The sequence below is a fragment of the Odontomachus brunneus genome, unplaced genomic scaffold, assembly GCF_010583005.1.
Source record: "Odontomachus brunneus isolate Ranch 3 - 2012 unplaced genomic scaffold, Obru_v1 Obru_scaffold_070, whole genome shotgun sequence".
In the NCBI taxonomy this organism is placed as follows: Eukaryota; Metazoa; Arthropoda; class Insecta; order Hymenoptera; family Formicidae; genus Odontomachus; species Odontomachus brunneus.
The window spans coordinates 737280-758545 of NW_022639520.1; the positions used below are offsets into that span (position 1 = coordinate 737280).

General features: G+C 42.7%; 2 protein-coding genes across 2 annotated transcripts; both read left to right on the top strand.

The window, feature by feature from the left end:
• The first annotated feature begins 8898 nt into the window (after positions 1–8898).
• On the top strand, positions 8899–9539 carry LOC116846837. The gene is made up of 3 exons (XM_032821172.1): positions 8899–8951; positions 9017–9212; positions 9346–9539. Exons 1-3 carry the CDS (start codon positions 8899–8901, stop codon positions 9490–9492), a joined length of 396 nt encoding a protein of 131 aa, XP_032677063.1. The 3' UTR covers positions 9493–9539.
• Positions 9540–11029: 1490 nt separating this feature from the next.
• LOC116846838 (piggyBac transposable element-derived protein 4-like) lies at positions 11030–12736 on the top strand. Its single transcript, XM_032821173.1, has 2 exons — positions 11030–12098; positions 12192–12736. Exons 1-2 carry the CDS (start codon positions 11030–11032, stop codon positions 12734–12736), a joined length of 1614 nt encoding a protein of 537 aa, XP_032677064.1.
• The last annotated feature ends 8530 nt before the right edge of the window (positions 12737–21266 follow it).

Below are 21266 nucleotides of genomic sequence, written 5' to 3' on the forward strand. Positions count from 1 at the left end.
CTTTTCTTTTTCCCATATAAATGTGATTTTTTAATGTCCAAGGTTATCTAAAGGACAACATATCATGTATGGTTAAATTTGTTTTTTTATAAACTGCATTACTACATTAATAAAAATATGCTATTCTATTTAAAAAAATCGCGATGACCTTGAAATCTCAAAAACTATCACCTTGAGAAAAATTTTTCGCTCGTCATAATATGTGTCCCTTCCAATCGAACAAGTTTTCCCTGTAGTATTTTCTCATATCATTAAAAGCAACGGAGAAATGTTAAATGATCGAGTTAGAGGAAACACCCTGCATATAGCGCTGACATGCCCCCAAAGAGCGTTCAGCAGAACATCTAAACTGTTGCAATGTATCGCTAAACCGTTTATAAAGCGCTGAGTTCTGCTGAATTCTGCAGCCATTGCTTGATCGGCCGTGGGTCGGTGAACTGAATTTGATGGATGACCCTGGTAGGTGGGTCTCCGTACTTGATCGAAAGCAGATGGCTCTGTCCGCACAAATTTCCGTAGGCGCCGGTCCTGTTCGGTAAGTCTAGGCGCGAGACCGGAGGAAATATCTCCTTCGGGACCTCTCAGAATTGCTGACACGCGACCGGGCGTGTCGGGGTCGATGCAGGTGGAAGTGATATGAGCGGAATCCGGAGCCGTCTCCATACGTCGATCCATAACTAAGAATTTATGGTGCGTATGCAGGCTTTTGAATTGTACTCGTATCTTGAGGCGTCCGAGTGGGGCGGCGTGTGCAGTGTCAGCTCTTTGTATGACCACGGCGATGCGCAGTGGTGGAGGGCCGGTCGGCCAGATGCGCAGTGCATCATGCCTCACGTAGGACATCTCGGTTCCAGTGTCGATCAGGACCCGGAACTACCTGTGGTGCAGGTAGAGTTTGATGCTCGGTCGTTGGGAGTAGGTGACGGAGTCGTCGTTCAGGGTTCGACGGGTGGCCGGTACCACCTTGGCCCGGGCGACGTTTCCCGCCTGAGAGTTGCACTCTGTGGTAAACACCCCGTCCTTTCCACACTGTGATCAAAATTTGCGGGCTGGCCGCCGGCAGTGTCTCTTTGTGTGTCCACGCTACTTGCAGCACTAACTGCAGCTGTCGCGGTCGTACGCGACGGCCGGGCGACGGGCAGAAGTGGCCGGTGTGTATTTGTCCGGCTCAATCTGACACTTATTTTCCCGATCGAATTATAATACCCAGCAAAAGTTGCCCACCCATAAGGGCAATTCACGTGCAAAATTTCGTTGCGATCGGACAGTATTTTCCATCTGTTTTAAGAGCCTCAATTATCGATATATTCGTCAAAATTACTAAAATTATTATTTATAAAAGGATGACTCATATGATGTTCTTGATACGTTCAGAATACTATTTTGTGATTAAATATCATTAGTAAGGATCGTTAGGTCAAGTTGATGTCATCGCTTGGATGTAGGGTTGTAACGTCGCAGGTTCGGGTTTGTATGAGGCGGAATAATTTTGAAACAGTGAAATCAAAATTAAACTTGGTCGTATATTTAAAATCAGCTGTTGCTATAGATTAGATAAGATGTTTGATGTCGACGCCGTTGGTTTTCGATCGATTGTATATACGCTTGTCAGAGGTTTTATTTAGGTGATGGCTTGCGAGACGTTGCGCGCGGTGCGCGAGACGCGGTCGGTGTTGTTGTCGCGTCGTTTCTTTAGACGGGAATCCATCTGTTGACGTTTCCGCGGCTTGTCTATTTAAAAGCCGGTTGACAATATCTTTATCAGCTGCTATGCGATGCAGCACGGTATAAGCGGTATGACAGCGGAGCTGCGTTCGGTGGATCGCCTCGGTGGCAGTAACTCGATTGCAATGATGTCTCTAGTGGATCGGATATTCGGTGAGTGCCGACAGAGGCTGCTTCGGCAGTCCGTCTGTGTGCGCGGAGACTTAGTTGGCTTTGTTTGTTTTGGTTGTCGAATGAATCCGGCTCGTTCGTGCGAAATCACGGATGCGCAAGATACGGTATCGCGGACGCGCCTATGCGCCGCGGTAACGGAGTGATCTCGAACTCGCTTCCCGTGTGCGGTTTCTAGTAATTCGGAGGCCGAGTCGAGTTCTTGCGAGTCGATGGCGGTGTGATTCTGTCGCGGATCAGTATGATACGGTGTCGAAGCTGCGCTGCAACGGAGCGAGGCTTCGACGCTGCGGAAGTGAGTTCGCACGCTGCGACTCGATGACGGTGTGATCTCGCTCGTTTTAACGTGAGATCGAGATCCGATTAACGATGTGAAGGTCGCGTTAAAGCGCCCTTCCGGCGGATTGATTCCAGGACCTTCGGTGGCCGTGGAATCTTACGGATTACGATATTTAGCTCAGTGTCGATGTCACAAATCCGTGAGCCGACGGCGGAGTGACTCCTGTCACGTATTCGCGAACGGAAGTCTGCGAGGATCAATATACAAAATAGTATCGACGTCACGTATTCGTGAGCCGATGGCGGAGCGATTCGCGAAAGGAAATCCACTAGGAACGATAGTCGGAATAGGGTCGGTGTCACGTATTCGTGAACCGACGGCGGAGTGATTCCTGTCGCGTATCCGCGAACGGAAGTCTGCCAGAAGCGATCTGGTTAAGCAGTGTCGATGTCACGTATTCGTGCACCGACGGCGGAGTGATTATTGTCGCGTATCCGCGAACAGAAATCCACCAGGAACGGTATTCGAGAAGATGGTTCAGTAATTTTACTCGGTATCGGAGGTTCGGATCTCTTTAGAAATCGGTACTTCGAGAGTGGATCGGATTCTGATCTCAATCTGAATTCGCAGCGTTTTGTATTTGCGAATCTCGCTTGATTCGCTGTCTACCGCGGATGATCGGCGGTTTTTTTGTTTGTATGTTTTTGCGTGTTGTTACGCGATGCTCTTCGGTGTCTCTACTTTGTCTTTGTACCGTTTTTTCGTAACGATCGATGTTCGGATCATTACAGAGTTAAGAAGGTGGAGAATGGGTGGAAAGTATCCGTCAGATTATGTGAAAATACGTTCGTGTATAACTCCTCGTACTTCGTCGTTCCCGTTTCTACTCTTTCCTCACCTGCTCCGATCCAAGTGCTCTTTCCTTCTTCGTTCATCACCTTGTTGGCAGCGAACCTACCTCCAACCGACACCTCACCGCGCCGCTGCGGAGTTCCGTTTCTCAGCCGAGACACCGGGGGATTTGCAGTCAGTGCTGACACTGCTGACTTATTCAGACTTAAGGGCATAATCTTAAAAGGCATAATCTAACTCGCCTACCGCGTCGCCGCGCTCTGATATGCCCAACTACTTTAATTAATATCTCGAAATTTTACATGGTTGTTTGAAAAATGACCTATACAATTTTTGTTCACTTTTATCTACTTATATTTTTCTTTTCGCACGTCTTACGCGGGACACCCTGTATATATATATATATATATATATATATATATATATATATGTACTGTATATACTAGGTGCGCAACTAAGTTTCCGGGTTTTTTTGATCAATGAAAAATGGAAAATTTCAAGAAAAATACAAAAAATGGTTTATTCAAAGTATCGTCCTTCGCTAGCTACATATTTTTGCCATCTCTCTGGCAATACATGAATACCGCGACGATAAAACGACGCGTCTTTGGACCGAAACTATTCATCCAACCAATTTTGCACTTCTTCAAAATTGGCCAAGTGTAGCTCAGCCAAACCATATGTCATCGATCGGAACAAGTGATAATCGGAAGGGGCCAGGTCTGGTGAATACGGCGGGAGTAGTAGCAGATCCCACTTCAGCGTTTTGATGGTGTCCTGGACGATGGAAATGCGATGACACGGAGCATTGTCGTGCTGCAATATCACTTGTTCGTGTCTCGTGTCGAGCAATGCATGGTTCAAATTGATCAGTTGTTGTCGGTAGCAATGCCCATTGACAGATTCGCCCAATTTCAGCAGCTCATAGTACACGATTCTTTTCGGGTCCCACCAAACCCAGAGCATTGTCTTCTTTTTGAAGCGATTTGACCGTGCCGTCGATGTTGATGCTTCGCCAGGTGAAAGCCACGATTTTTTGCGTTTGGGATTCTCGAAATATATCCACTTCTCATTGCCAGTAACAATTCGATGCGAAATTCTTTCTTTCATACCGCAAAAGCAAAATTTCGGAAGTGGCTCTTCGATTTTCCATCTGTCTCTCAGTCAACTCATGCGGCACCCATTTTCCTTCCTTTTGAATTTTTCCCATGGCATGTAAACGTTTGGAAATATCTTGGCGAGTCATGTTTAATGCCTTCGCAAGTTGATCTTGTGTTTGCGTATCATCTTCATCCAATAACGCTTGCAGATCGGCGTCTTCAATTGTTTTTGATCTTCCGGAGCGCTTCTTGTCCTTAGTGTCGAAATCGCCACTTCTGAAGCGTTTAAACCAATCTTCACAGGTAGTTTTCGATGGTGCATGTTCGCCGTAGGTCTCCTCAAGCAAACGACATGCTTCAGCTGCATTTTTTTTCAAGTTAAAGCAGAAAAGCAAAGCTTCCCGCAAATGCTGTTTATTTGGCAGAAAACTCGACATCTTCATTGTTAGAAAAAATATTTTTACATTGCGATATGTGTTGGTATTATGACTGGTTATTGTTGACCGATGTCCAAGCTATAAAAGAAACACAACTTTAGACATGTATGTCGACTACATGTGTCGTTAACGCTATCTATATGTGAAACCCGGAAACTTAGTTGCGCACCTAGTATATACAGGGTGTCCCGCGTAAGACGTACGAAAAGAAAAATAAAAGTAGAATACATAAAAGTGAACAAAAATTTTATAGGTCATTTTTCAAACAACCACATAAAATTTCGAGATATTAATTAAAATAGTTGAGCATATCACAGAGCGCGGCGACGCGGCAGGCGGGACATACGGCTTGCCGCGGCCGGCAAAAAAAATGGAAGAACGCACACGTATACGGACGCACACACGGAGTACACTCATTTCAGTATGGCAAACGGTCTACCTCTCTGGTCTATAAGATAGGCCAGTAGTATGGGTATAGCCATGGTACGTCAAAACATTTCCCCTCCACTTGGCCTCATGGCGCCAGACTGTTACCCCTCCACCTGGACGCCTTGGCGTTAGACTTTTCCCCTCCATCTGACCATGGATCCAGGTCAAAACAAATCCCCACCAAAGTGGGTAAGATAATTTTTCTCTATGGGTGTCAGGTGAATTTGACTGAGAATTTTGGGAAGGAGAAATAGAATCCTGAGAATTTTTTCAGAAAGGCTATAAGTTTTCAGAATGTTCTGGAAATCATGGGGGTGATCAACATTTTTTGGAAGAGGAGCACGCGGAGTTCGATGGGAGCGAAGATTCTCCGTATTCCTCGTATTCTCCGTTATACAAGGAACATGGGGAGAAAGAGAGAGATTAGTTTTTTAATTTCATTTTAAAACATAAAGATGCTTGATGAGATTTCAAGCCACGTCTCGATGCCACGAGATATAAAATCCAACTGACAAAGCGGTGACAAGGTTAAAGTTCAGGAGTGAAAGGGGAAGAGTTGTGAGTAGGAACTTGTTGCAGGGGAAAGTATGCGGAAAGTTTATTGGATTTTACATTGGTCAAATATAGTGCATCCCTGTGATTGGTTTTCAAATTTGAGCGCAGAGGATTTAGCCGGTCAGCAACGTAACAACGTTGCAAAAGGATTTAGGTAAAAAAAGGTTGTCGAGTAAAAGTTGCATGCTTCTGACCGGTTCTGATTATCTGCGCGTACCAGTTTTTTCTAGCGAATAGATTCCGAAACGTCTTTCAGATGAAATATGGTCGTTGTTAGTTGCTTAGCTTACCAGCTGCCGTTTCAGCAAACGATAATACAAAAAATATTCTCAGAAAATACCGTTGAGGGATGGAAATAGAGTCTCTTTACTCGAGGTCATAAATTTTTTGTACATTTTTTTTATGGAGATAACTCACTCAAGGATATTGAAAAAATAACGTCAAAGTTTATTTATTTTTTATGTAAGATGATATAACATGAAGGTTTAATGCAAAAATTATATCACGAATATTTAAATATTTTGTCATGTTCAAGATTTGTACTAAGAAGAGATAACGACTCGAGAGAAAACGATAGAGTTTGCCAACTTGTGTGTAAGATTAGATATGAAGAAATACAGAGAATTTTTAACGATGGAAATTCTCAATTTTTATTTGTAAAATCAGGACGTAGCGTTTAATAATTGTACTAACAATTTTATTTAAATGTATAGAAGTTAGCTCATGAAATACAATTTCAAATCTAAAAATTCTATCTAAAAATTTTAAATTGTTTATCTGACGTCGTACATTTTATTCGATGTCGTCGTATTTATCAATAATTGTTTGTTTTACGATATCTTCGTCTATAATACGGTTTGGTGATTTAATTCTATTTTCCCGATTAGAAATCGAGCGCAATTGTTGATTAGATTTGCGATTGAATCTAATTGTTCATATCTCAAGTTTACACATCTCACAACATTTTCGAGGTCTTCGAAAGATATATTCTGCATTATGGTCAGAGTAAAGGTCCTCCGCTTCTTTGCAGGAGATGGTGCAACAGAATTGTTCGCTTCCGCGCTATTTTCCTCTTCTTCTTTCTTCTGACAGTAGCTTAGCATTATTACTCGCGCTCCGTATGCCGTGGTAAAATGGATAAATGCATCGTTGTTGAGAATAGGATTCGGTGTATTCATGATGTTTCCCCGCAGGTAACTGCTGTAGTGCTCCATATTTTCTTGAAATTTCTGCCAAGTATTCCGATTGAAATAGATTCCGGTAGCCGTGCTTCCAGTTAGCTTAATCGTAGGTTCAAAAGTATCATCCTCGTTCATTGCTCGCAGACCCACGTGAATCTTTTTCGTATTGGAATTGTTGAGCGCGTAAGTCGTGAATAAAACCATGTAATTTTCGCTCCTCATTGAACTAGACACTGCGCAGCCTCGTTCCGTCTTCTTATTGTCGGAATTCTTGATATCAGATTTTACGTTAGTATCAGCCATTTCTTTTACGAAAATTTGTCGATTGCAAGATAAAAACATTTACGTATAAAGTGACTATTCGTAGCTAAGAAATGTATACTGGGACGATGGAAACACGAATGAACGAGTTTCGGACAAGCCGAAACGTTGTTCCTTCGAAAATCTTGGAAAATAGTAGGAGAAGCTGCGCGCGCAAGCGAAAACATTTAAATAAATTTCGTAGTTTAATAAAACGTTTTATTTAACAAGTAGAAAGATATAATTCAGAATTTTTCATCGTGAAAAAATGAATAATCCTGGAATGCAGACGTTTGACAAACATCGTCTTCGATTTGTTTAGGACGAAGCTTTAAAAAAAAAAATTTTTTTTCTTATGTATTCAAATCATGAAAAACAGTTTCGGTATATTTGCTCTGCAAGTTCTGTGTCGAGTTACGCCATTCGTTAATGCAAATAGGGAAAATTATTCCCTTTTTAAAGATTTAACAGATATATGAGTCTGAGAATTCCTGTACCGTCTTTGAATTGTTTAAGACAAAATTTCTCAAAAATTTTTTCATGTGTATTTAAAAGCGTAAAAAAAAAACGGGTTAGGAATGTTTGCTTTACGTATGTGATAGATTTTTCAAGAAAATCTGCACTATTTTCGAAATTGCAAGAATGAAGCCTTTGAAGGTATGTCAGACTAGGAAGGAAAATCCTTACATTTCGAATTGTGGATTATCTTCCAAAAAGTATAAATCATGTGTAAATAAATACGCAGAAGGGATTTAGTACGTTTTTGCAAAACTTGTCCTGCCCAAAGGATCTTGTCTCATTTTTTGAAAACTTGGATGTTCAAGTGGCGTGAGAGAGATTTTAGTTAGTATAAAAGCGAACAAAGATCTTTTAGGGTTAGTACAGTTTCGATTTTTCGAAGATACGGATTATTTTCGTCTCGACAACACAATGCGTGAATATGTCGCGATTAAATGTTTTAGTGCGCGAATGTATCGTCGTGGGTTCTCACGCAAACCCAAATATCGTTCGCGAGAAATATTTATCTCGCGTATCGGATAGCGTCGATGCGCACAATTATAATTTATTTTATATGTTTGCGTGTGAGTGTAGCAGCACACTACTCGTGTTGCTACTTAACACCGGAAAGTTTTGTGACGAGCGGCTCACACAAATTGTAAAAGAAATCCTCGTGATCAGACGACGGGAAGGAAGTGGAGGATGTGTGGGAAATGATCGGAGATATCCTCGGGCATACCTGGTAAGTGAGATGTCATAATAATTATATAAATAAACTACAACGAGAATTTGAAATTAACGATTGTTGTTTCCCCTAGTTCGCCCCCTGAAAATTTAACGTTGAGCGAACAACGTCTACCGCTTCTTTCGCTGGGACGTAAGCGCAGCGCGGAAGAAACCGCTTTTTCACCTCAAGCCTCTTCACGTGAGTAGCATTAGGGAAAGAATACTATAGAGTTAAATTGTTTATCGTACGAGTTTCACAATCTGAATTTAATTTTAGGGAGGAATATCGTCAGTGATGACGTCGCGTCTGTCTCCTCATGTGAGAGTGAGATTTTCTCGCCTATGAGAACTGCGGGAGAAGACGTCGATAGCAAGGCTGGTAAGTGTACATATGTACCAGTAAAATATTAATTACATCTTATTAAAACTACTTTTATACTCTAATAATATATAATTTTTTAAACCATTTAAAACGAAATAAACAACGAAACAAACAACGAGGTGGAGATCATTGACGAGATCTTTCCGACGATAACAACGACGATGACGACGACGCTGACGACGACGGCGATGACGTCGACGAAGGCACCGACGAAGCCGACGATGACGACGATCCGTGATTAATTGGGAACATTACCCCAACAATGTCATCGACGATCAATGTCATGCTCCAACGATGTCATGCTCCGAGAACGAGGTAAGAGAACGTTAATTTTTTACATATCACTGCGACTGAATTTAATCTTACGGGCGTAATTGTAGAAATTCCCGGTTAGTCAGCTTTCCGACGGAGAACAACTGGCTGATCCCGACTACTGATCCACGCGCACGTACTCCTGAATGGGAGAATATAATTAGACGCGTATGGGAAGAAGATGAAGACGCCAGAATCGAGCCTGGACAGAGAAATAACGAAATTGAAATTATCGTTTTTTCCGATTCTGACGAATTGAGATACGTAAGTGAAAGGCTCAAATTATCGCCTGAAAGATAAATGCATGCATAAGTCGCGAGAATAATTAAGAAATATTACATATTATATATTTTTCAATATTTTTCAAAATTAATTATACCATTTCTTTTGCTGACAGCTCAATGGGGCGGACCACGTCGGGCACAGTACAATCGCAGGGAAAACGCCAGCAGCAACAGATTCTCATTCTTGGAGGCCGAGTGCGAGGAAGAGGAGCGTGGTGGGCCGAGTCATTGTAGTAATAACGGTGAATATTTGTGTATAAAAATTCAGGGGGAAAACGTGCGACAATTTAAAAATTTTAACGTCTTACGACGGAAGGCGAGCATACAAATTCTACCTCCCACTGAAGATGCCGACATCGCAGTGTATTTAGAGAACGCGTTCCGCGAAATTCACGCGTACGCGGTTAATACCAGCGCGACTAACGATTACGTGGGGTTATCGTTTGCTTCGTCAGATTTAACTCGCGGTCCGGCGGAATTATCATTTCGCACAGTAGGCGACTTATCTTTTGAAGATATTTGGCGCCTCGCAAGTTCGTTGGCACAGAGCGCTGGTGGCCTCGGCATCGCGGAGAGTTTTAATATAACCGTATATAACGTCGAGACACCTTCAGGGCGGGAGAAAAAAGCGAACAAATTAACCCACGAAGATATATCGCGAAACGCTCAATTTTAAATATAATTAACAATGATAATTTTTGCCTTCCTCGTGCCCTCGTCGCAGCCCATGTTTACTGTGAGCGCGGTACTGTGCGCACAGGGGAGCTCCATGATAGGTGGAACCGCGTGAGATATCCGCATTCCTCGTTACAGCGACAATTGGCGCAGGAATTAACGAGGAACGTGGGTATAACTATACCTGAGGAAGGTTGCGGTATTTCCGAAATCGTGCATTTTCAGCGACATCTTTTGGATGAGGGCTGCGCTATAGTAATTTATAATTTCTCTAGTTTCGCTAGCGGAGCCCCTCCGATGTACGACGGGTACACTATGCTCGCCTCCCAGGTACACGAGGCAAAATATAGATTAAATATTTTATATTATGAAAACGGTGAGGAGGGGTAACGGTGGAGACGGGCATACATGGACAGCAGGTCTTAACCCTTTGCGGCATACATTTTTCTTTACACGGAAAACAGCTGAAAATTGTTACCCGTGGGTTTTCGGGGTCGCTGATTACGAATCTGAAGTCAGATTTTGAAAATTCAAAATGGCGGATCCAAGATGGCCGACGGAAATGTGAAAATTTACTTGATCGAGATAAAACTGGGTACTTTATGTATTCTGAATTTTGAATTTATAAGTCTGAGATCAGATTCGTAATCAGCGACCCCGAAAACCCCTGAGTACTCAGTTTCATCAAGATCGGGTAATTTTTCACTTTTAGGTCGGCCATTTTGAATCCGCCATTTTGAATTTTTGCAATCTGAGATCAAATTCGTAATGTACGATTACCTGACTGACATTACCCGCACTGTGTCAAGCGAAACTATGAGTAGAGCAGTCTAGGCTAACTTGGCGTTTTCGGTTTGGGGCAGTTTTCGAATTCGTAACAACTTATCCGTGTTAGGATCTGAGATCAGTTTCACTTATTTTTCACAAACCATAACAAATGAATGACTGATTCTCTTTTGTCTCTTGTTTCATTGCATTTTGCACATTTATATCTTTTTTCTAGTGAACATATTGATAAATGTTCATCGATTTTAACGTTTTATCACGTGTATCTTTTGTGCATAATATTAACATTTTGATTTGTCAATTTCATTGCGATAGTTGAGGACAAGTTCCTGCAACATGGAAACATTATATGAAAATATACCTAGTGATTCTGAATCCATTGATGGATTGTGTGATTCTGAGGATGAAGATGTTGATATTTCTGATGTTGAGACTAGAATAAATCAGGATGTGGAGCTTTCAGAAGAAAGTGACGTTGGAATGGATAGTGTTGATGACAGTTACAATGAATCAAATGAAATTCTTACAGTACGATTAGCAAATTTAGATGGAATTTGGGAAAAAAAATCAAGATCAAAAGATGACACCCCTTTCACTAAAAATTCTGGTCCAAATATTCCGGATTCAGCCAAAACTCCGTTGGATATTTTTTTGTGTTTATTTCCTAATGAACTTATAGAGTTGATTGTTCATCAAACTAATCTTTATAGTGCTCAAATAGAGAAGAAGCCGTTCAATGTTGTTACAAAGGATGAAATATTGAAATTCTTAGGTTTGAACATTTTTATGGGTGTAAAGAAACTGCCATCCTATCGTGATTTTTGGTCAAGAAATGAAATGCTCCATGACACATATGTCTCAAATGTAATGACTGTCATCCGCTTTGGATACTTATTATCTCATTTTCACCTAAACGACAATTCAAATGAACCAAAGAAGGGGCAGCCAGGATTTGATAAGTTATATAAAATCAGACCTTTACTCGATAAACTATCTGAAACTTTCAAAACCTGCTACAAACCAAATCAGTACCAATCAATCGACGAAAGTATGATTCGCTTCAAAGGAAGGAGTTCATTGAAACAATACATGCCGATGAAGCCCATAAAACGTGGCTATAAGGTTTGGGTACGTGCAGATGAAAGTGCTTTTGTGTGCGAGTTTCAGGTTTACGTAGGAAAATCAGATAATAATCAGTCGGAGAAGTCATTAGGATCAAGGGTGGTGAAAGATCTAACTCGAACAATTGTCGGAGATAATCACCGAGTATTCTTCGATAATTTTTTTACCAGTACTGAACTTATGATTTCCTTGAAGACTGAAAATATTATGGCATGTGGAACTGTAAGGAGCAACAGAGTCGGTTTACCCAAGACACAAAAGAAAGATAAGGATATGGTAAAAGGTGAGCATGAATTTCGTAGTTCGTACAAGGGTCTTGCGTGGCTAAAATGAAAAGACAATCGAGTAGTGTCACTTCTATCGAATGATCCTTCAGTTACGATAGATGTCAATCGACGAATGAAAGATGGTTCGACAAAAATTATAAGCTGTCCTGAAATGGTAAAGGAATATAATAAGCACATGGGCTATGTCGATAAGGCGGATATGTTGAAATCCTTATACGAAGTTGATAGAAAGTCAAAGAAATGGTGGCTGCGAATAGTTTGGCACTTTCTTGATGTTTGCGTGACAAACGCTTTTATCATTTACAAACAAAGTAGCAGTGCAAACAATCTATCGCTAAAAAAATTGAGACTTGCGCTCGTAGATGGATTGATTGGTGGAAGTGTTCCTACGAAAAAAGGCAGGAAACGTTCTTCCGTTGACTGTGCTCAGACATGTAAGCCACAGGTGTCCCTCCAAAAGAGACATGCTTCTGCGGCTCACATGCCTCAAATGATCGAGGAGAAGAAATCGAGACGTTGCACTCATTGCTCAACTAAAATCAATCCAAGAGTCACAAAATGGAAATGTAGCACCTGCAATGTACCTTTGTGTCTCTTACTCGATCGCAATTGTTTCGCAGAATACCACGCTTGAGAAGGTTACGAAGTAGGATGTATTTATTTCAATTACCTAATTTGTAATCTATTTATTATAAAAAAGAAAAAAATTAAAAAAAATTATAAAATTATAAAAACCAAAAAAAGTATCAATTAATAAAAAACAAAAAAAAATAAAAAAAAGTGGAGCTAAACTCTCGCTACGTCCTCGTCGTTAGCTCTGGATAACGCTAAAGCGGGAAAAAACATCATACAAAACAATCCCTGTGGTACAGTTTTTGAAATATTCCATGTTCAATTTATTTAGTGACCTCAAAAACCCATCAGATCCACGATTCATCAGAATTCAATAAATTTTGCAATTTTCAGGTGCCATCTTGGATCCGCCATTTTGAATTTTTAAAAACTGACACCGGATTCGTAATCAGCGACCCCAAAAACTCTCTAGATATCATCTTCAGATTATTTTATACTGTTAATTACTCAGAATTACATTTATTTAAAAAAAAATCGTTATTTTTAAATTAATTTATTTATAACGTTCAATTAATTAACAATAACATTTGTTTTCTTTTTTATTTCTATGAAGGGATGTTCTCTAATACATTTTATATGCTTTTTGTCATTAAAACTAATTAAATAGTGTTTCAAAAATGTAAAAAAGTGTACAGAAAAAGGTGTCACTCAGGAGTGACACTATGCCGCAAAGGGTTAACGGATAGCAATCTTTGACTTTGAGAGACTGACAACTGTACCATTTGGTACAGTAACATTGTTTCTCTGTAGTCGCCGTGCGCTCGGGATCGCGTCAGAGATGTCGCTTCCGAACGGCATCTCTGAGCGTTATCTAGGGAGAAGAGAATGTCGTGAGCGTCAGGTAGCTCAGTGGTTTAGAGCAGTCGTCCGGCAAGCGAAAGACCCGGGTTCGAGTCCCGGCCTAGCAAGAACGCGCTCTCGATATTTTTCTCTCTCTGGAACGAAAATACGCAGATCTCGAACGCATGGCGTCCCGCCGCCACCTAATACGCCCTCCTCCTTCTATTGTCGCGTCATTTTAATCTGATTTTAAATTTTAAAGCAGCCGCGGATAGTGGATATTACCGCGTCGCTTGTAACAAGGGCTACCGTCGCGAAACAAATCATCGGTACTCAAACGCGTGTCCGTGTTGCTTTCGTGTACCGGCGTGTGATTCCGCGTGCGACGCGAATGTTAGATGCGGAACGTGCAATCGTGTCTTTTACGGTCAAGAGTGTCTCGAGCGTTATCGTATGCCGAAATCGTACGACGGGAAGACACCTTCCATTGTGTGCAACATGATACGATTTTGTCAGGATTGTGGTCGTCTCATTAAAAGTAAATGTGACCACAGATGTGGCGAGTTTATTTGCAAGCTGTGTCGTTCCTGGAAGCTCGCGAATCATTTTTGTTATATACGCCCGCTTCGTGATAACACTGAATCGAGCGCGGTAACAAATTTGAAGGACAGGAGGAACGTTCCTTCCTCGGTATCGTCGGAAAAGACGGACTCAGCCGACGAGGTTTCGGGGAACCGGCGAAAAGGTCGCGTAGCGTTTGTATTTTATGATTTTGAGACGCGGCAAAACGATACGTTCGAAGGTACGGAGAGCATGAAAATGTACGTACCGACTCTCTGCATCATTCAATAAATTTGTGAGGAGTGCAAGGAGGAAGATGACATGTCGTCGTTATGTCGTCGTTATGTTCTCGCGGTATGCGAGAATTTATATTTCGCAACGATCCCGTGAAACAATTTGTCGATTTCGCGACGCGTATGACAAAGAGTTTCTCGCAGATCGTATCGCAGTATCGCGCATAACGCGAGTGCGTTCGACAATTTATCTTGCGTTACCTGGTCGAGAGCGGAAATACTAAAACGGAACCAAAGATAATTTTAAACGGTACAAAAATAATATTTACTTTCTGTCGGACAAACCAAATTTATCGATAGCATTAATTATATGCTCATGCGCTTGTCGTTGTTGTCAAAAGCTTTCGGGCTGAAGGACACAGCGGACAAAGGAACATTTCCTCACTTATTTAACACAGTAAAGAATCAGTTTTATATCGGTGTGTTACCCGATACAAAATATTATTCTCCCGATACAATGAAATTGGACGAGCGCGTGGTACGCGGAGATACGACGGGAAAACGCCATACTCGATTTTCAACGCGAAATAGTAATTTATTGCCGTAACGACGTGAATATTCTTCGACGAACATGCACGGCTTTTAGAAAAATTTTTTGGATCGCGTAATGTGTGTCCGTTTAAGGAATGCACAGCTATTGCTTCCACTTGTATGTTTTCCGTAAAAACTTTTTGCGCGAGAAAGAAATCGGTATTATACCTTCGGGTAGATATATGTTTGCCAATAGATAATGGTGCAAAGTCATACAATGGATGTCGTGGATGGAGCGCGAGCTTGGTCATCTTATAATCCACGCGGGGAGAGGCCGGGAATACTGGTTGATTGAAGGCATACTCGTCGACGGATATTACGAGACGTCGAATCCGTCGCAACGCCACGTACAATTTCACGGATGTTTTTAGCATTGGTCCTCTTTGTTTTCATACAAATCGCGATAGGGTGCTCTCGACCACGTATCATGAGAATACTTTAGATTCGCGTTACGAACGAACGCTCGCGACGACATGGCGTCTTCGAAAAAGGGGGTACATGGTGACGAAAAAGTGGAAATGTGTTTTCGATCGTGAAGTACGCGAAAATTAGATGTGTGAATTTTTTTTAAAAACAATGGTAGCTTATCGAAAACTACAGCGCTAGATTCCCGCGACGCTTTCTATGGAGGTTGTATGAGAAATATCATGACCCAATACGAAGTTACAGGTATGGAGAAAATACGTTACGTTGACGTATGTTCTCTCTATCCGTACGTGTTAAAAACGGGTGTTTTCCGCTAGGGCATTCCGATGTTTACGTCGGAGATGAATATTTCAGCATGATTGGAAGAGTGCCCGACTTTAACTTCAATTCTGTAAAAGGTCTCGTGCGATGTAAGGTACTCCCTCCGCGTGATCTTTTTCATCCGGTACTCCCTTTTCGCGCACGGAAAACTATTATGTGCATTCAGTCGCAGTTGCGACAGAGCTACGAAACATTTTCTTAAGCCGCGTATATGCACAATGACCTTGTCGATCGAGAATTTGAGGGTATTGTACGAACTACGCAAGGCTATTGAGAAAGGTTATCGCGTTACGGAAATGATCGAAATATGGAGTTATAACATCACGCTATACAACTCGGCCAGGCGACAGGGAGAATTATTTGCGGAGGATTATTTGCTTATAAACTATTTCCTTCAGTTGAAACAGGAGGTCAACGGATGGCGGAGCGAATACAGGGATGACGAAGACGCAAAAGAACGATATCTGCGAGAATATGTAGAAATCGAAGATATCGTTCTTGATAGACACAACATCTCTCCGAATCCCGGTCAGCGCTCGGTCGCGAAACTGTGTCTCAATTCGTTCTGAAGTAAGTTTGGTCAGCGAACTAACCTCCCAAATACCGAAATTGTCAGAACATTCGAGAGCTTTATGTTTCTGTTCACGAGTCCGGAATACGATATTATAAGTATATTACCCGTAAACGACGAGATAATATACGTTTCGTGGCGGCTACAGGAGGAAGCGGTTGTGCCTTCTCCTTTAACAAACGTAGTAATTGTAGCCTATACCACAGCTCAAGTCCGGTTAAAATTATATTCTTATTTAGAAAAATTAGATCGGCGTGTTTTATATTATGATATCGACTCGTGTATTTATTTGAGCAGTAGTGTTCCCGATGAATACGAGACGCATACGAGTAACATTTTGGGCGTCATAACGAACGAACTTGAAAATTACGGACGCGGTAGCTATACCGAGGCGTTCGTATCTGGCGGGCCAAAATTTTACGCATACGTCGTTCGTAACGCGGAGGGACGTACGCAGGAAATATGCAAAGTAAAGGGGATAACCCTACATTTTGAAAACTCGCGGCTGCTTAATTTTAATTCTATAAAATCATTATTATTAGCCAGAGAAAAACAAACGATAAAGGAAGAGACAGATGAAAAAGAAAAACAAACCGCGATAAAATTACGGTTTAAAACGATTCGGCATACAGCATTCCATGATATTGTCACGAGAGACGAGATAAAATCCTGTATTGCTCCGATATTGCTAAAACGTAGATTTAACGATAACGGTTACTCCGTACCGTATGGTTACTTCGCGAACGCGGAGTGATATTTTGTGTCCTTTTTCCCTCCTCGCCGTGAAGACCTGCAATATTTTTATTTCTTGTGCGCGAAAAATAGCATATATTTTAGTGTACTTTTAAAATATAAGAAAAAATATATAAAAGTTTTCCCTCTAAGAAATTTGCATATCAAATAAGGAATTGTAAATATACTGAAAAGTGTAAATATACATGATGATCTATATTTTATTCCCTACGGACAATAGAACTAATGTATACTAAATATAAGAAAAAATGTACATAAAATATATTCCCATGTTTTTCTCTCATAAAAGAAATATATATTCTCGGTGTGAATTTTGTATACTGTTCAATGAATAAGAATTTGACAAGTACATCAGATTTGTACAATAAATGAAAAATTTGAAACTATATATAATGGCGTACTTCTAATTTTTCACCCATTTCTCGCTTCAGACACTGCAAAAAGGAAAAAAATTTTATAAAACTGCTAAAATATCTGCGTTTTAATACGACAAGCTAGACATCTGCGCGCACGCACGCAGGGTTAAAGCCGGAAGAGGAATACGAGCTGTATCTTTCCCCCTAGCGCTAAATAAACTTCCGTTGTCGCCCCGCGAAGAAGCTAGTTCACCCGCGCTGCGTGAGTCAGCTTATTTGAGGCGTTCGAGCGAGCTCATCCGAGAGCATGCGTCGCGTCGCGCGGAAAGCTCTTCATCCGCGACGCTCCTCCGCGAATAGTCGCTCCCACAAGCGCAGCGGTCGCCGCGGTGGAGGCCCTACCGGAGAGCTAGCTCATCAACGTGTACGCACGTATCATTTGAACTGAATTTGTGACGAGACATTTCTTACTCGTCACGACGACCCTCCCGAACATCAGTCGGGTCGTGTAACAGGCGCAAAGCGCCAAATAAATAAGGCGAAACCGCCGCCGGTTCGTGACGCCGCCGATTATTCCCTCGCGTGGGGGAATGGCGTACGTGCCGAAATCGCGAGTATAAAAGGCGCACACGATAGTGATAAGAGACCAGTCTCGCGGCGTTCGTACTCTCACAAGTACGTTCACCGATCCTGACTCCTCGCTGGCATAAGCCAGCACTCCTGAGACCGCTACGACCGGGAAGGTGCGCTCATCGCCTCGGGTGTAGTATCTCACACCTAGCATTCGCTCTAGGAGGCAAGGGAACCAGAGGTGGCGCGCTCACCGCCTCGGTCAAGCGCTCCTGACCTCTTTGCCAACTAGAGATACGACCAAGAAGAAAGGCGCTCATCTGCCCTCAAGGTCGCACCACGAGCCGAACCAGCACACGAGTGTTACAAAGATGGTGAACTCACCGTCTCTGCCCTGAGCTCTTGGCTCCCCACCTGCTGGTTCCCTCGTGTGCCTCCTCCGCCACCTTCATCCCGGGCACTTACCGAGTTAGTCGACAGCGTGTCGACGCCACCGCGAACCGCCGAAATCGCCATGATCGGTCGCCATGCGCCGCCGCGCACCGAATCGTCCGCGCCGTTACCGGTACACGGGGAGGCCTGCGACAGACGCCTCAGGCACCGCGAATAAGCATCCATACACACGAACACACACACACACACACACACACATACACCGCGCGTTAAGAAAGGACCCGTGGATACCGGCGAGCACATCCACCGCCTGTCGGTGTCACGAACGGTCGTCCGACCGCGCCAAGGTCGTCCGACCGCTCCAACGGCAAGAATCGTGTGACAAATTAAACGCAACGTTTATGAAGTTTCGCACAGAGACTTAATCATTCATTTTGCGAGATAGATGTGCGTTGGAAGCATCCCTGGACGTTGATCGTTTGTGATCCTACGGGATGTGGCAAAACAATTTTTGTAAAGACTTTGGCACTTATCCGACATGGTCGACGTGTGTTTCGATAGAATTCTGTTTTATTACGCAGAGTGGCTGGAAGTGTACCGTCAGTTGCAACACGAAGTAACGGAAAAAACTTTGAGAGGCGAAGCAATCGAGTTTCGCGAAGGTTCACCACGCACCGAGGATTACTCGAACGACCCTCTCGTCGCGAAACTGGTGATAATCGACGATCTTATGAGAGAATCGTTCTCCTGCGACGTGATCGTAGATTTGTTCATGAAAGGTAGTCACCAGAAGAACCTCAGCGTTGTGCTCATCTCACAAAATCTTTTTTATCAAGGTCGCGGGCAACGTGACATTTCTCTCAACACGAATTACATTGTGGTGTTTAAGAATCCTCGCGATCGCGCACAGATTTAACATTTGGCGCGTCAGATTTATTGGGACGATCCAAAATTTCTAGAGAAGGCGTACTACGACACTACTTCGCGGCCTCACGGCTTTGCTGCTCGATCTGAAACAGTCAACCCCGGATGAGTATCGATTTCGGACGTACATCTTTCCCACAGATAACACTCACTACGTTTACGTTTCGCACAGATCAACCAGAAGTTTTTCATAAAATTCAGAGTGCCTCGCGTCAGTCTTATTCCCGTAATGGCAGTGAAAAACACCGACGTGAAAAAGAGCGACGTGCTCCGCGAAATGTTCTATAGGAGAGAAAAACGCCAGCTTCCTGAAAGCACTGTGTTATCTGACGAAAAAGCAGCGCGTAACCTTCTTGCGAAACGCAGACAGCGATTTCATCGTTTGTATTTGCGAATGTGCCTTCAACACATTCAAAAGTAACATGACGCTTGACGCTCGGGAGAAAAAGCGGTTGTCCAAATACAAATCGACATTGTGCCGTAATGCAAATAAATGCGGTAATTTGAGAGACAAGAGGACGATTGTGCAACAAAGAGAATTCTTACCTTACCTTATTAGGCCTACTCTCGCCGCTATTCTATCCAAAGTTATCGGAAAATAGTGATTCCACGTTATGGAGACAGCCAAGAAGATGATTTTGATTTCTACGGAAAATCTCGAAAGGATGCAACAGCAGCAGCCGATTCCTCTTGTATCGGCGGATAATGACGCGGCACGACGGAGTACGGAGAACGAGGGAGAAACGGTGCGTACCCTGACGCGACTCGACGCTGACATGCATCGCATTCTTAATTCATCGGCAATCGAAAGCAAACGTGAAAAATTGAAATTGTACAGAGAGGTGTTTCTACATTATCTTTACTTTTTCCGAAAAAAAAACGTTCGTCTCGTTTGCGTGAGGACGACGTCGGCGAAAAGACCCAACCCGAAGAGGAAAAGGACGAAGCCGATAACGAGGAAGATAAGAACGACGTCCTTGAAGAGACTTCCATTCGAGAACTCACCACTGCACCACCCAATGACAGAATAAAGCAACCTACATTACAGTCTGTTTCTCCGCGCCGACATCGTCATAGTCTCAGCGAACAGAAAAGCATTAGAGGAATATTGGATAAAGTACCAAAGAGTTATCGTGGCAAATTGCTGTCACATTTGTGCGACGTAATAGTTCCCATCCAAATAAGCTAGGACAAGCAGGGAATTGTGATTATAGACGATAGGCTTTTGAACGGTACGAATATCGGCGATCTGGTGAACGATACGGTACGAGAGAGAAAAAGCAGGAGAACAGTGGGAAGAGCACAATTTGCCCAGTTATTGCGCGAAGTGGTCACCCCTATGAAATTTGTGGGAAATCCTGAATTACGCTCTGCGAAATGATCGGGGAGACGTCTCTTGCTGAGAAACAGGAATACGACGATGGATGAGCGCAGCTTCTGCTCACCAGCAGAAATAAACAAGGATCACGAGTAAGTGACGCTACTAAAACCGCGAATAAAAGACGCTTGCTCTCTTGGTCTCCGTTGCATTCGCCCACTGCGTAAGCGCAGTGGAACGTCGTCCGAGAAAGAAGATTTTTTTTCGGGGCTGAGGAGGAAACGTGGTAATAGTAGTACTCTTATCCCACCGAGTAACACTGGCATGTCCAAACGTACGCTCGGGGATACGAGCTTCGCGAAAGAGGCTGATGAACGCGCAGTGTTTACCACCGCCAATGAGAAGTCGGTTGAGCGGCAATGTTTCCAAATCTGCGAGAAAAAGACGTAATTGATTGGGAGCAGATGGTATGAGAGAACTCGCAAAATTCTACTACGATCTTTTGCACTATACGGGGTACTCGGCGGTGGGAAATCTTTCGCATGCTGTCAAACCGAACTTTCTTCGCAATGATATTATACGTTGACTTGAATCGCAGGACGCGTACACGCTACGCAGACCGATACGACGTAAATTCCCTCGTTTTACAACATCACGAATATCGACGATCTGTGGAAGGCCAATCGAACTCGTTAGTCTTAGAAATTACAACTATCGCTATCTGCTGACGATTA

Excerpts from the sequence above, each read along its gene's own strand:
- LOC116846838 (XM_032821173.1), top strand. The coding sequence starts at position 11,030 with ATGGAAACATTATATGAAAATATACCTAGTGATTCTGAATCCATTGAT. Across the intron at positions 12,099-12,191 it reads AGATAAGGATATGGTAAAAG|TTACGATAGATGTCAATCGA; the intron begins GTGAGCATGAAT and ends ATGATCCTTCAG.
- LOC116846837 (XM_032821172.1), top strand. The coding sequence starts at position 8,899 with ATGTCATCGACGATCAATGTCATGCTCCAACGATGTCATGCTCCGAGA. Across the intron at positions 8,952-9,016 it reads TGTCATGCTCCGAGAACGAG|AAATTCCCGGTTAGTCAGCT; the intron begins GTAAGAGAACGT and ends GCGTAATTGTAG. Across the intron at positions 9,213-9,345 it reads ATTCTGACGAATTGAGATAC|CTCAATGGGGCGGACCACGT; the intron begins GTAAGTGAAAGG and ends TTTTGCTGACAG.